General features: G+C 46.2%; 1 protein-coding gene across 1 annotated transcript; it reads right to left on the reverse strand.

The window, feature by feature from the left end:
- Positions 1-1,793: 1,793 nt before the first annotated feature.
- Positions 1,794-12,378, reverse strand: neu1 (neuraminidase 1). Its single transcript, XM_061256498.1, has 6 exons — positions 12,114-12,378; positions 8,957-9,146; positions 7,813-8,075; positions 7,197-7,379; positions 5,812-6,031; positions 1,794-5,435 (listed from the first exon to the last, which is right to left on the reverse strand). Exons 1-6 carry the CDS (start codon positions 12,216-12,218, stop codon positions 5,215-5,217), a joined length of 1,182 nt encoding a protein of 393 aa, XP_061112482.1. The 5' UTR covers positions 12,219-12,378; the 3' UTR covers positions 1,794-5,214.
- Between the last annotated feature and the right edge of the window lie 350 nt (positions 12,379-12,728).

Here is a 12,728-nt window from a genome sequence, read left to right on the forward strand (position 1 = left end):
TAGGCTTGTCAGCAACATCATACTCAATACACGAACACCGGCTAACTAGCGCTAGCCACATCCAAATGTGGCCGCAGCGTTATGGCAAGTTAGATACCGCTCTAGGAAAACAGCCTCGCCGAACAACGTACACTACCGTTGTACGCTGTGATTTTTACTGGGACGTAGTTCATAAACGCAATGGGCCTAAAATGAGCCAGCTTTATGATCATCCGACATTTGTAAAAGATTATAACCGAATTAGCCACCTCAGAGAGAACAAAACAAAATGGCGGCAGTAGGCTAGGCCCAACTACTCGGACAACAACAAGCCGGCTGCTGATACATCAGTGTGGTGGGAAGATGGACAGCGTTAGCGATAACTACGACGTACCGTTTCCTAAAAAGTGTGTCCTTATTTGAAACGATTTTAAACTTTTACTACTTCACTAAACGACGAACACCCACTACTCCCCAGCAGTTCTAGTTCATGCTAACGTTACTAACGTTACCCAACGTCTCACGTTTAGCTAGGTTAGCTATCGAGCTAGCTCCAGTCAACAATGGTAACTTTCGCCAGTTAACTTAGCTTTGGATAGATGACTTGCTAATCATCTACTTTAACCGCGAGAAAACAAAAATATCTGATATACTGACCTGGCCTTGTCCCGACTTGTTTCGAGTTTGTATCGCTGAGTAATAAAATGGTTAGCTAGCTAGCTTAACCACCAATCCCAATTAGCTGTAGCTAGCTGATAGCTAGCTAGCTATCCGAGAAGCCCGGATAAAAGAAATATATTTAAAATATAAAATCAGAAAGGGGAGCTATTGTAGACGGATGTGTTTGATTTGGTTCAACGGAACTCCTTTTTTTTCTCCACAAAACTGTAAAAAGGAAAAGAAAAAATATTACAGAGCGAGGCAAGATCCGTCAGTACAAGAGCCGTCAACGGCTACTGGAGAACGGTGGAGCAGTAGGGGCGGAGACCAGGCACACGAGAGGCGTGTCTAGATTATCATAATGAGTTCAGAAACCATTATTTGACCAATCAACTAACAAGTAGGGAGGGAATTGATTATAATTTGCATCAATTTAAATCACACCCTGTTCCCGGCGTTCCGAGGTAGTCTTTTTTCATTTACGTAATGCTTTTGAAACGCCGACTTGCGCACCGGATGCGAAGACCGCAAAGTTACTTGTTCGTAGGAAAGCAAAAGCTGCGTCTGCGCAGTGAATACATCTAAATGCTCAAAACATTTATCGTAAAAATCGCCATTGAATATTTTGTTTAGAGTGCCGACACCCACCGACGTGCCATATGTGTCAACAAAGTGTCCACTTTGACCTCAGTGAAACTGTGCCAATACTGTGTACTGTGCTGTCGCACCTCAATGCTTTGCCACTACGCAGTCCTTTTCATTTTCCTCCTAATGAATTGATCTGGAGATGAGTTGACAAAAATGAGATATGGGGCATTGTGCTGTTCTGATGCAGATCTGTCTCCAATGAAACCCATCCTGACGAAGATGAGAAATGGTCAAGAACTCACCTGGCAACCGCACCCCCACCCCGCTTAAATGTCAATACATGTTTTTATCACTAGATGGAAACAAAGGGCATGGGCATCTCCAAAAGTTGTACACCAGTAGAACTTTCAGAGTGGCTAAGTTCAGAGTTAGAAGTCATTCAATTGCTTACAGCTAATCGATGTCAAATGGAAAAATCATTGTATACACACACACACACACACACACACACACACACACACACACACACACACACACACACACACACACACACACACACACACACATTTTGCTGAGGGAAGCAGGTAATTTATTATTTACATAATTTACATACATTGGAAAAGATACCAAATGATCCAACATTGAGTCAAGTCCCAGTGGAATTCCTTGCTATACTTCATATTGTTAATATTTTTTATATTGCTTTGACATTTCAGCTTAAAAATGACCATTTCCAAAAATACAGTTTTCAAGATAACTATGAAAAGAGCACTAACATTTGGGAACAAAAGCAAATAGTCAAGGCAGAACCAACTGGTAACATGGATAAACTACATTTTATGTGCACACAAACACACACATTTCCCTTTGTATATTAAGAAGAATTTTAATGCGCACCACCAAATAATATTTAAATAATAATAATAATTCAGACAATGAATGAGTGAAAAAATCTCACTCCATGGTTGTCAACATGTGAAACAAGCAGACCAGCAGTGAACCTTAAGAGACTATCACTGCCGTATGGAGCAGGAGGGCGATATCGGTCCCTGCCATCTGCCTACCATTTCTATTTGGTAGAAAGTCAAAATTGTAATTATTTTATGCCTTCAAATATAACCCTTTTGTCATTTAAAATTTGACATGTATTGCATGTGTACTTGTTCAACAATATTTTCATACATACAGAATTGGTATGTTTTGAACCAAATGCAATTTGGTTGTTAAAGTAAAGTAATTTATTTCCTCCACCCACATACAAACATATTAAAAATGAACACCTCTGGGGAGGAAGTGTATGCTTAAAATGGGAAATCCAAAATGTGTGGAAATATAGCAATCATATTTTCTAAAGCATCTTGCATACTGCATGGAAGAAGATTTCAGTTTTTCCCACTGCTAGTTTTAATATCGCATGCATTTCAGAGACCATGCAGTACAAAGGGTGGCTCATTGCATTATATACAAGCGATGTAGCATATTCTGTACAGAAATACAAACGGATGCATTCTGTACATGACATGAGTCTTCAAAAAACCTAATCCTCGCATTTTGGATTTCATGTTTAACCTTACATTGATAGGTCAGTGAGCTTTTTTTATAAAACGAAATCCAAACATTAGATTCCTGAAAGGTGCAAAATGCAGTGAGGTCACGTGTGAGTCAGTAAGTCTCAAAGGAGATATCCAATGGATATCCAACAGGCATCCAATGTACAGTTTGCCCAATGGTGTAGCCGGCCATAAGGCCAGAGAACCCGGCAAAGGAAGTGGTCTGATTTCACTCATATCCAGCGTGGTGCCAAATCCGTTCCCTCTACTGACACTGCTCTACTGTTGCATTTGGAAGCAGATTATAGTGAAGTCTTTGTGAAATTCTCTCACTCTAAACCTTCAGCCAGGACGGCCACTAGCCCAGCTCACTCACCCATCTCCTGATCTATGAGACCATTGATCTTTAGATCACACACGAGAGACTGGCTGAAAACACAAGAAGTATGTTCTTCTTAGACTTAAGAGTTTTCTACACAGCGCACTCGCAAACCACTGGCAAACATTTCAGATACATTTCCAAAATTGGAGAGCTGACATTTGCACTGAAATGCTGGTGAAAAAACAAAAAATTTGGCTTCATGTGCTTAAAACCCTTCCCAAAGACAACAGTATAACACTGCCCCTACAGGGAACACATGAGGAAGGGGACATTTGGACACCACTTTTCCAAAAAGGGATCAATTGCTGATTTTCCTAGGATGTAATATTCACTCCATCATGAAAGCAATTCAACAAATTAATTTGAAAAGCCTACTTTTAATCCAAGGCATCCAATTCCTGCTGCTGACAGGCAAAGATGTTATCGGCAAAGATTTGAATTACGCGTTTGTTTACAGGAACACCAAATGTATTTTCTGACTTGGATCGCCTCCCAACCCTCCTAACCCAGCACAAAATATTAATTAGTAATGATTGATAATGGAACAGAAGAAAGTTGTTCAACAGGCAGTGACATCACTCTGACACTACAGGACTCGTAACTCTTTGGCTGTGTTCGAAACCGCATACTAGCATACTGCTTCTACCACTCCTACTACATTTCAGCCTGATTTTCATTGAAATGTAGTATTTTGTATGCTGCATGCTGTATGCTGCATACTGTATGCGGTTTCGAACCCAGCCTCGGTCAGCCATTCCCTGTTCAGCGTCTTCCGCCCTGGATATGGCTGTTCTCTCAGGCCAGACTACATTTCTACAATAGAGTGAAAGGCACGCTGATTGGGTAAGCACATTGCATAAATTAAATGTGTAAACTTTTGCTTTGTTACCAAACTTGGGTAAAATGTGTATTTCAATCATTGCAGAAAAATGCTGTTAAAATCTGAAAACCCATCGATGCCTGAGAATTTTCTATATCTGAAAGGCCCCTCCACAGCCGTGGGAAATTAGGAGTTTTGTCTGGAATACAGGCAAGAAGATCCACACATGTTTACATTAACGTGTAAATACTACTGAATATGACAAATATGAAGGAAAAAAAAATTACTCATGGCCCCAAGAAGGGCGCAAAGAGTCAATTAATTGAAGCAAGTGGGTGATGGAAGAGCAGCTTAAATTAAAAATTGAAAAGAGTAATAAAAAAATAATAACCATTTCCCCTTTTGTACTGTGCCAGTTAAATCACATACACAGAGCCCAGCTGACAAGAATGGACCAGCCCAATCAGAACACGAGAGCCATTAAGCACCCGACCTAAATCCACCAATCAAAGGAGAGGGCCCTCTTCAATTGGGCTAGATTGTCTCCTGTCCAGTCTGCACTGGCTGCTGTCACTGTGGTCACAGTAGCACATTTTAATCACAGCAGGTTTGCATAATGTGTGGAAAAGATGTTTTTTTTTGTTGTTGTTTTTTTTTTTTAAAGACAAGCTGAAAACTGTGCGGTGACATTGGGTCATGAGGTAAGAGCAGTCGTCTGGCAGTTGGAGGGTTGCCGGTTCGATCCCGCTGTGGCTGTGCCGAAGTGTCCCTGAGCAAGACACCTAACCCCCAAATGCTCCTGATGAGCTGGTCGGGGCCTTGCATGGCAGCCAATCGCCATTGGTGTGTGAGTGTGTGTATGAATGGGTGAATGAGAAGTATGAATTTCTACAGCGCTTTAGATAAAGGCACTATATAAATGCCAACCATTTGCCATTTACCATTTAAAACTGGTACTTGATCTTATGAATCTTATTCTGAATCTTTTTATGAATTATTCTGTTATTATTATTTTGGATGAGTGGATGAAAAGAAAAAAAAGCGTTGGTGTGGAAATACGCAAGTATTACAAATGTATTAATTTGACGGAATTTCTAGGTTTAAGACGTGTTTGTGTGATTGTGAAGAATTGACTGAAGGAGTGAATTTTGGCTTCAGCTCGTGTTTAAGGCTCAAAGTGCCACCCAGGGCCATCCCAGCACTCATCCGGTCCGCTGTGTCCTGCAGGAGCTCCTCTACCTGCCCCCGTACAGGTGAATCTTGGCGAAGGAGACCATCTCGATGGAGGTCTTGTGGCCCTTCTCGTAGATGACGTAGATGTACTTCTTGTCCTCCGTGGTCGCGCCCACCAGTGATGTCATGGAAGAGTACCCGCTGGGCCCCGCCCATATCTGCACCGCCTCCTTCTCCCAGGACGAGCCGTTGGTCAGAGACCAGCGAAGAGTGAGGTTCACTCCTGAGATAGAGAGACAGGGACAGGGACAGGGGGAGGGAGGGAGGGAGGGAGAGAGAGAGAGAGGGACAGGGACAGGGACAGGGACAGGGACAGGGAGGGAGGGAGGGAGAGAGAGGGAGGGAGGGAGGGAGAGGGAGAGGGAGAGGGAGAGGGAGAGGGAGAGGGAGAGGGAGAGGGAGAGAGGGAGGGGGCATGAAGAGGGTTGTAATATAATTTCCTTAGAAAAATCCTAAAAAAAGGATTTCTCCCACACGCAGTCAGATTTTTGGATCCGGAAGTTTCAAAAATGGTAACAAACCATAGATATTCTGAGGCCTATAGCCCCTCCCACAGCCTCTCTCAAACTCACTCGTGACCCTCCCCCTCTCTCACTCACTGTGCTGCGTGCTGGCGGGGTTGGTAAAGAACATGACCCCCTCTTTCTGCAGGGCCCCGGCCGCCACGGCAGGGTCCACCAGCGTGGTGTCGAAGACCAGGTTCTCCAGGGGCAGCGTCTCCCCGCCGTCCGTGCTGCGCACCACCATACGGCAGCGGCAGTGGTAGTTGTTCTGGTTGCGGGCGTTCACCACGATGCTGCCGTCCTCCAGCTCCACCGGCTGCAAAACAGACAGACGGAGCGTCCACTCCAGTGAGGGTGCGGCCTTCTACAGCATCACATCACACCACATCACACCACACCACACCACACCACATCACATCACACCACACCACATCACACCACATCACATCACACCACACCACACCACATCACACCACATCACATCACATCACACTACATCACACTACACCACACACCACATCACATCACATCACATCACACCACACCACATCACATCACATCACATCACACCACATCACATCACATCACATCACACCACACCACACCACACCACACCACATCACATCACATCACATCACACCACACCCCACAACACCACATCACACCACACTACATCACATCACATCACACCACACCACATCACATCACACTACATCACATCACACCACACCACACCACATCACATCACATCACACTACATCACATCACATCACACCACACCACACCACACCACACCACACCACACCACACCACACCACACCACATCACATCACACTACATCACATCACACCACACCACATCACATCACACTACATCACATCACACCACACCACACCACACCACACCACACCACATCACATCACACCACACCACATCACATCACACTACATCACATCACATCACACCACACCACACCACATCACATCACATCACATCACATCACATCACAGTGATCCGGCAGACGCTCTTATCCAGAGCGACGTACAGTTGATTAGACTAAGCAGGAGACAATCCTCCCTGGAGCAATGCTGGGTTAAGGGCCTTGCTCAAGGCTGTGCGGCTGTGTGGATCTTATTGTGGCTACTCCGGGATTAGAACCACCGACCTTGCGTGTCCCAGTCCTTCACCTTAACCACTAGCATAGTGCAGCAGTGTGACAACTAAGAATTAAATTTTGTTCGCTTTAAACTACTTATCTAGCAACCTAGCATTATTTTTTTTAAAATATGCAAATCTGACCAAATTGGGAGAAAAATGGGAAAATCAAAAGTAATTTCAGGCTCCAAAGTGGAAATAAGCGACATACGCCTAAAGCACTTGTTATTAAGATGCTCCCGGAGCATGCGGTGAACTGTGACAGCGTGCGTCGCGATGGCGTGTGAGCCGGTGCCGGACGCGGAGTGACCGCTCCCCCTCCTCACCTGGCACTCATCCGGGTCGAAGTCCAGGTCCTTCTTGGGCTGGTTGTAGGGGATGCTCTTCAGCATGGCGCCGTACCTCCAGGACAGGCCGTGATCGTCGCTCAGCACGCAGAACACCCCGTTCCCATCCAGCGTGCCGTGCCCACACACCACCAGACGGCCCACCGCGGGGGGGTAGCGTTTCTGTGGGGGGGGGGGGGGGGGGGGTCACAACTTAGAGAACATAAAGTGCATTTACATTTAGGAATTCAGACAGCCACCAACAAAACATTTACATTCATTTAGAGATGCTGTGGCAGGACCTGCAACGCTCAAACCAATCAACCTCACTCACTCACTCACTCACTCACTCACTCACTCACTCACTCACTCACTCACTCACTCACTCACTCTCTCACTCTCTCACACTCACTCACACTCACACTCACACTCACACTCACACTCACACTCACACTCACACTCACACTCACACTCACACTCACACTCACACTCACACTCACACTCATACTCATACTCATACTCTCACTCTCACTCTCACTCTCACTCTCACTCTCACTCTCACTCTCACTCTCACTCTCACTCCCTCACTCCCTCACTCCCTCACTCCCTCACACACCTGGATGCCGAAGCCAGGGCCCGGGGCGAAGCTCTTGACGCCCAGCTGTGTGGACAGGTTCCGGGGGGGGCACCAGGTGAGGCCGTCGTCGGCGCTGAGCACCATCATGGTGCTGGAGGGGCTGCAGTGGTAGCGGTGGAAGCAGACGGAGTACAGCAGGATCACCGTGTCCGCCTGCTCGTCCACCACCACGGAGCCCAGGTTCAGCCCGTCCGCCAGCGAGCCGTCGTCCACGATGAAGGAGGTGGGGGACCAGGTGGCCCCTGGGAAGTGTTAGGGAAAAATGCCCTTTTTAACATTTCACAGGTGAGCATCGTCTGATGAAACAGATCACGTAAAAACAAAAAACACAACAATAGCTATTCTTCTCTTTAACTTTCGGATTTATTTGCAAAGAAATGACAGAAAGTGAGAAAGCTTACTGGCTTTCTGATTTGCATCAGACACAGTAAGACTCTTATACACACTTTTCCCAAAGGGGGGGCTTTACCAAAACAAAAAGACATAAAGCTGGCCACGAACATTTATCAGTATTTTGTCTTCTGAATACCCCTTGTTGACCTTGCTGTAAGACCAGAATGTGCTAGCTGAGAGGCAGAGACATTAAGGTCAAAGGCTGTCTGTCTGCTGGAGAGAGACAGAGAAAGACTCATAGAAAGCAGTTAATTCAGTGGTCTAATAGTAATAAGGATTATCACTAAAAGGTTATTTGTAATCACGTGATTGTCTTTATGTTAACACACATTGTCAATTAAGAATCAATTAAGAAAATTACCCTTACAGAAGGAAGACGTGATAGGACACGAAGAGGCATGAAGATGTGAGTATATATAGGGTCAAAAAAAAGAGAAATATGAAAAAGCAATATGACTGACACACACACACACACACACACACACACATGTTCTACACACACACACACGTTCTACATACACATGCTTTCGACACACACACACACACACACACATTTTCTACATACACATATACTCATGCTTTTGACACACACACACACGTTCTACATACACATATACACATGCTTTCGACACACACACGTGAACACACACACACACACACACACACGTGAACATGCACACACACACACACACACACACACACACATGTGAACACGCACACACACACACACCTCGGTCAGTGGAGCGGCGCAAGGCGATGAATTTGGCCCCGATGTCCCGAGAGGAGCCCTTCCGGGCCTCGGAGAAGGCCAGCAGACTGCCCCGGGGCGTGAAGCTGAGCAGGGGGATCCTGTAGGTGTTCACCTGGCCGGCCCCGCCCCCCACCCACAGCAGCTGCTCGTCATACACCAACGGGTCAATCTGGGGGGGGAACCAACGGGTCAATCTGGGGGGGAACCAACGGGTCAATCTGGGGGGGGAACCAACGGGTCAATCTGGGGGGGGAACCAATGGGTCAATCTGGGGGGGGGGGGGGGACCAACGGGTCAATCTGGGGGGGGGGGGGGGGGAAACCAACGGGTCAATCTGGGGGGGGGGGGGGGGGGAAACCAACGGGTCAATCTGGGGGGGAACCAACGGGTCAATCTGGGGGGGGGGGGGGGGGGCACCAGACGTGTGTTCAAGATCGCGAACATTAGCAAACTTTAGCTAATAGTCACCTGGAGGAAACCCACACAGACATGGGGAAGCAGGCACATTTGCACAGAAAGGCCTGGGCGGGGCTCAGTCCCCAGCCCCAAGAACGTTGTGAGGCAACTGCACCACCCTGACCCAATCCCTGACAGCGTAAAGGATGCCATATCTGCACGCTCAGATGTTTTATGAACCTCTTTCTTTGGGGGAAACGGATGAAGGTACAGCAGCTTCAAATAAGAAAAGACCTGTCCCCCCCCCCCCCCCCCCCCCCCCATAATACCCTCACATGGGTTATTTATTTCTCTTTCGTACAATCCACAGTCAGAAACCAAGACAGACACCAATGGGTCAATCTGGGATGTGCGTTGAAGATGGCACAAACTGAACGTTAGCTAAACTTCAGTGCTGTAGCATCTGAAACAAATTTATTGGCAATAAATATGTCATTTGGAAACAGTTGGTTGAATGAATTAATCCTTGCATGTTGACATACGCTACAGTAATAATTGTAGCTGCCATACTTATTACCAGTCATGCAGGTTTTTTGTACAAACAAATATAACAAACCCACTTGCCGGTTTTAAATTTCAGAATATGTTTGTAGGATATGAGCCACAAAAACAAACTGACATTTCGCATTCCGGGTAGTGTGATATGCGTGATAATAACAACACACAAATTTGGTTAAACGTTTTGCATAATTGATGGATTTCAAGTTCCCTGCCATTTCCACTTTCTGGATCTGAACAGTGCCAGATTTTGTGGGTTGGGTTTTCACAGTATGTGGGTGTGACCACAATGAAGTCATCCAGAAATGTGAAAAGACTATTGGGACACACCCCTGCTGGTTTTCCAGCTGCCCTTTACCTGGCAGTCAGGTGTGTTCACCCTCCCTTTACCTGGGAGTCAGGTGTGTCCACCCTCCCTTTACCTGGGAGTCAGGTGTGTTCACCCTCCCTTTACCTGGGAGTCAGGTGTGTCCACCCTCCCTTTACCTGGGAGTCAGGTGTGTTCACCCTCCCTTTACCTGGGAGTCAGGTGTGTCCACCCTCCCTTTACCTGGGAGTCAGGTGTGTTCACCCTCCCTTTACCTGGGAGTCAGGTGTGTCCACCCTCCCTTTACCTGGGAGTCAGGTGTGTTCACCCTCCCTTTACCTGGGAGTCAGGTGTGTCCACCCTCCCTTTACCTGGGAGTCAGGTGTGTCCACCCTCCCTTTACCTGGGAGTCAGGTGTGTTCACCCTCCCTTTACCTGGGAGTCAGGTGCGTCCACCCTCCCTTTACCTGGGAGTCAGGTGTGTCCACCCTCCCTTTACCTGGGAGTCAGGTGTGTTCACCCTCCCTTTACCTGGGAGTCAGGTGTGTCCACCCTCCCTTTACCTGGGAGTCAGGTGTGTCCACCCTCCCTTTAACTGGGAGTCAGGCGAGTCAATCAGTAATTCCTCAAAAAAACCACAAAAACAAACCAGGACTGGATTTGGATTGGAGGGCTACGGAGACAACCCAGATGGTACGCGACTCCGGGCCGGATCTGCTTCGGGCCAGATTTGGTGCAGATCTCGCCCGGAGTCGCTTGCTGTCTGGGAAAGCAGTGCCATGGGTTCTCAACAGAGCCAGGCCTACCTATCGCTCCAAATCACCAGTCCTAAATCCTTCCACCCACCTCTGTCATCCCTGACATTTACACACTGTGTATAAACACTGCAATCCAAATTACATTCCTCACATACACTCCATCTATGCAGCTTGTAATTTACTGAAGCAATTCAGGTAAAGTAGCTTGTTTGCAAGAACCTTTTTATTTTTTATAAAAAAAGATACCCGTGGCTCAAGTTTGAGGGCCCCCCATCTCCTAAATGGTGGGTCATTCTGGTTTATTTAAACCACATTCCAACACTTTCTCACATAGGCCAACATGCATTTAAAAAAGGACGAGGTTAGAAAGTGGTCGATTTCTCACGGAATGCCGCAACCAACTGGACCGCCCCCCTTTCGCACTAGACTGCTGTTCTATACCCTCTTTCACAGAACATTTGCACGGCCACAACTGACAGCTGAACGAACGCTGCTCACAAATTAACCAGTTCCTCGTGCGTGTACATACCAAGGCTGAGGTGAGAAATAGGAAACTCTCTACCAAGCATATCCTGCTCACGACTACCTCTTTCGATTTTTATTTTGGAATGGCGAAGGGCAGCTGTAAAGTTAAGTCAGACACACTGCGGTCACGAGATTATAATTGCTCCGTGATCGCGAAGCAATATCGTTTTTACAAGGTTGTGTCAGATAAGACCACATGCCATCGGCCCAACACAGGAAGAAGGATAGAGAATAGACAGAAATGATGTTGAAATGTTTTTAGAGAATTGTGAAAATCGAGCCAATGCACGGCTTCGACAACAGTTGCCATTTATTTTGTAAAACGTCAATAGACATGGTTTTGGTAGCGTATTACGATCAGACGTAGCAACTAGTCAGAACTTTACGTGGTATAGCCTATCTACCACTACGATGGCACTTTCAGGTAGGTGAGCATGACGTGAGTGCAGGTTGGGGAAATTAGCTAATGAACCGAAAAGTTGTCAGAAGCAACAATTATTCCGCAACTGTCGACCACAATACACATATAGGCACAACTACACAGCCTAACTTGATCTATCATTATAGCTCATGAAAATGTCTCGATACTTACCTGTCCGAAACACAAATACGAAGTCGCAAACAGTGAAAACGCAACGAGAACTCTGACGGCTCGTCTCGTTGGAGCCACGGCATCAATCTGGTGCATAGAGCTCATCTTCTTACTGTATGGAACTGGTTTGGCAGCGAAATTTCTAGTTTCTATATTTTCACAAGAACGTCTGCCTGAGATATGTGGCGAATGTCCCCACAAGGCGACAAACTGCAGTTGTGCTTCAAGAGGGGGTTGCAAGCTACAGGTCTGTCAGAGATTCTGTGGTACAAGCCGAACAACTCTGTCATATGACTGGAATTTTGGAGATCACGTGACCTGGTCATGTGGCGCAAACGTCTAAAAGTGTCGCTGAAAAAGGGTCCATCTTGGCTCAAATTCAATACTTTTTTCCCCCCGCTCCCATACCGGAAGAGATTGAGACAAAATGTCGGAACAGAGCGGAACAGACTATCCTGTAAAAATCGTTGGCTCTACCGTGTTGTTATGTAAACGAAACACAACCGAGGCACAATATTATTATTATTATTATTATTATTATTATTATTATTATTATTATTATTATTATTTTATTAATATTATTGTTGCATCTTGCAACTGGTCTGCCATATTCTA

Source organism: Conger conger, chromosome 9 (genome assembly GCF_963514075.1).
Source record: "Conger conger chromosome 9, fConCon1.1, whole genome shotgun sequence".
Classification (NCBI taxonomy): Eukaryota; Metazoa; Chordata; class Actinopteri; order Anguilliformes; family Congridae; genus Conger; species Conger conger.

Bases quoted from the DNA above. Each gene is read 5' to 3' on its own strand.
- neu1 (XM_061256498.1), bottom strand. From the start codon at position 12,218: ATGAGCTCTATGCACCAGATTGATGCCGTGGCTCCAACGAGACGAGCC. The intron at 8,076-8,956 runs GTGTGTGTGTGT...AACACTTCCCAG, and splicing joins GCGCCGCTCCACTGACCGAG to GGGCCACCTGGTCCCCCACC. The intron at 5,436-5,811 runs GTGAGTGAGAGA...TCTCTATCTCAG, and splicing joins CCCCGCCAGCACGCAGCACA to GAGTGAACCTCACTCTTCGC.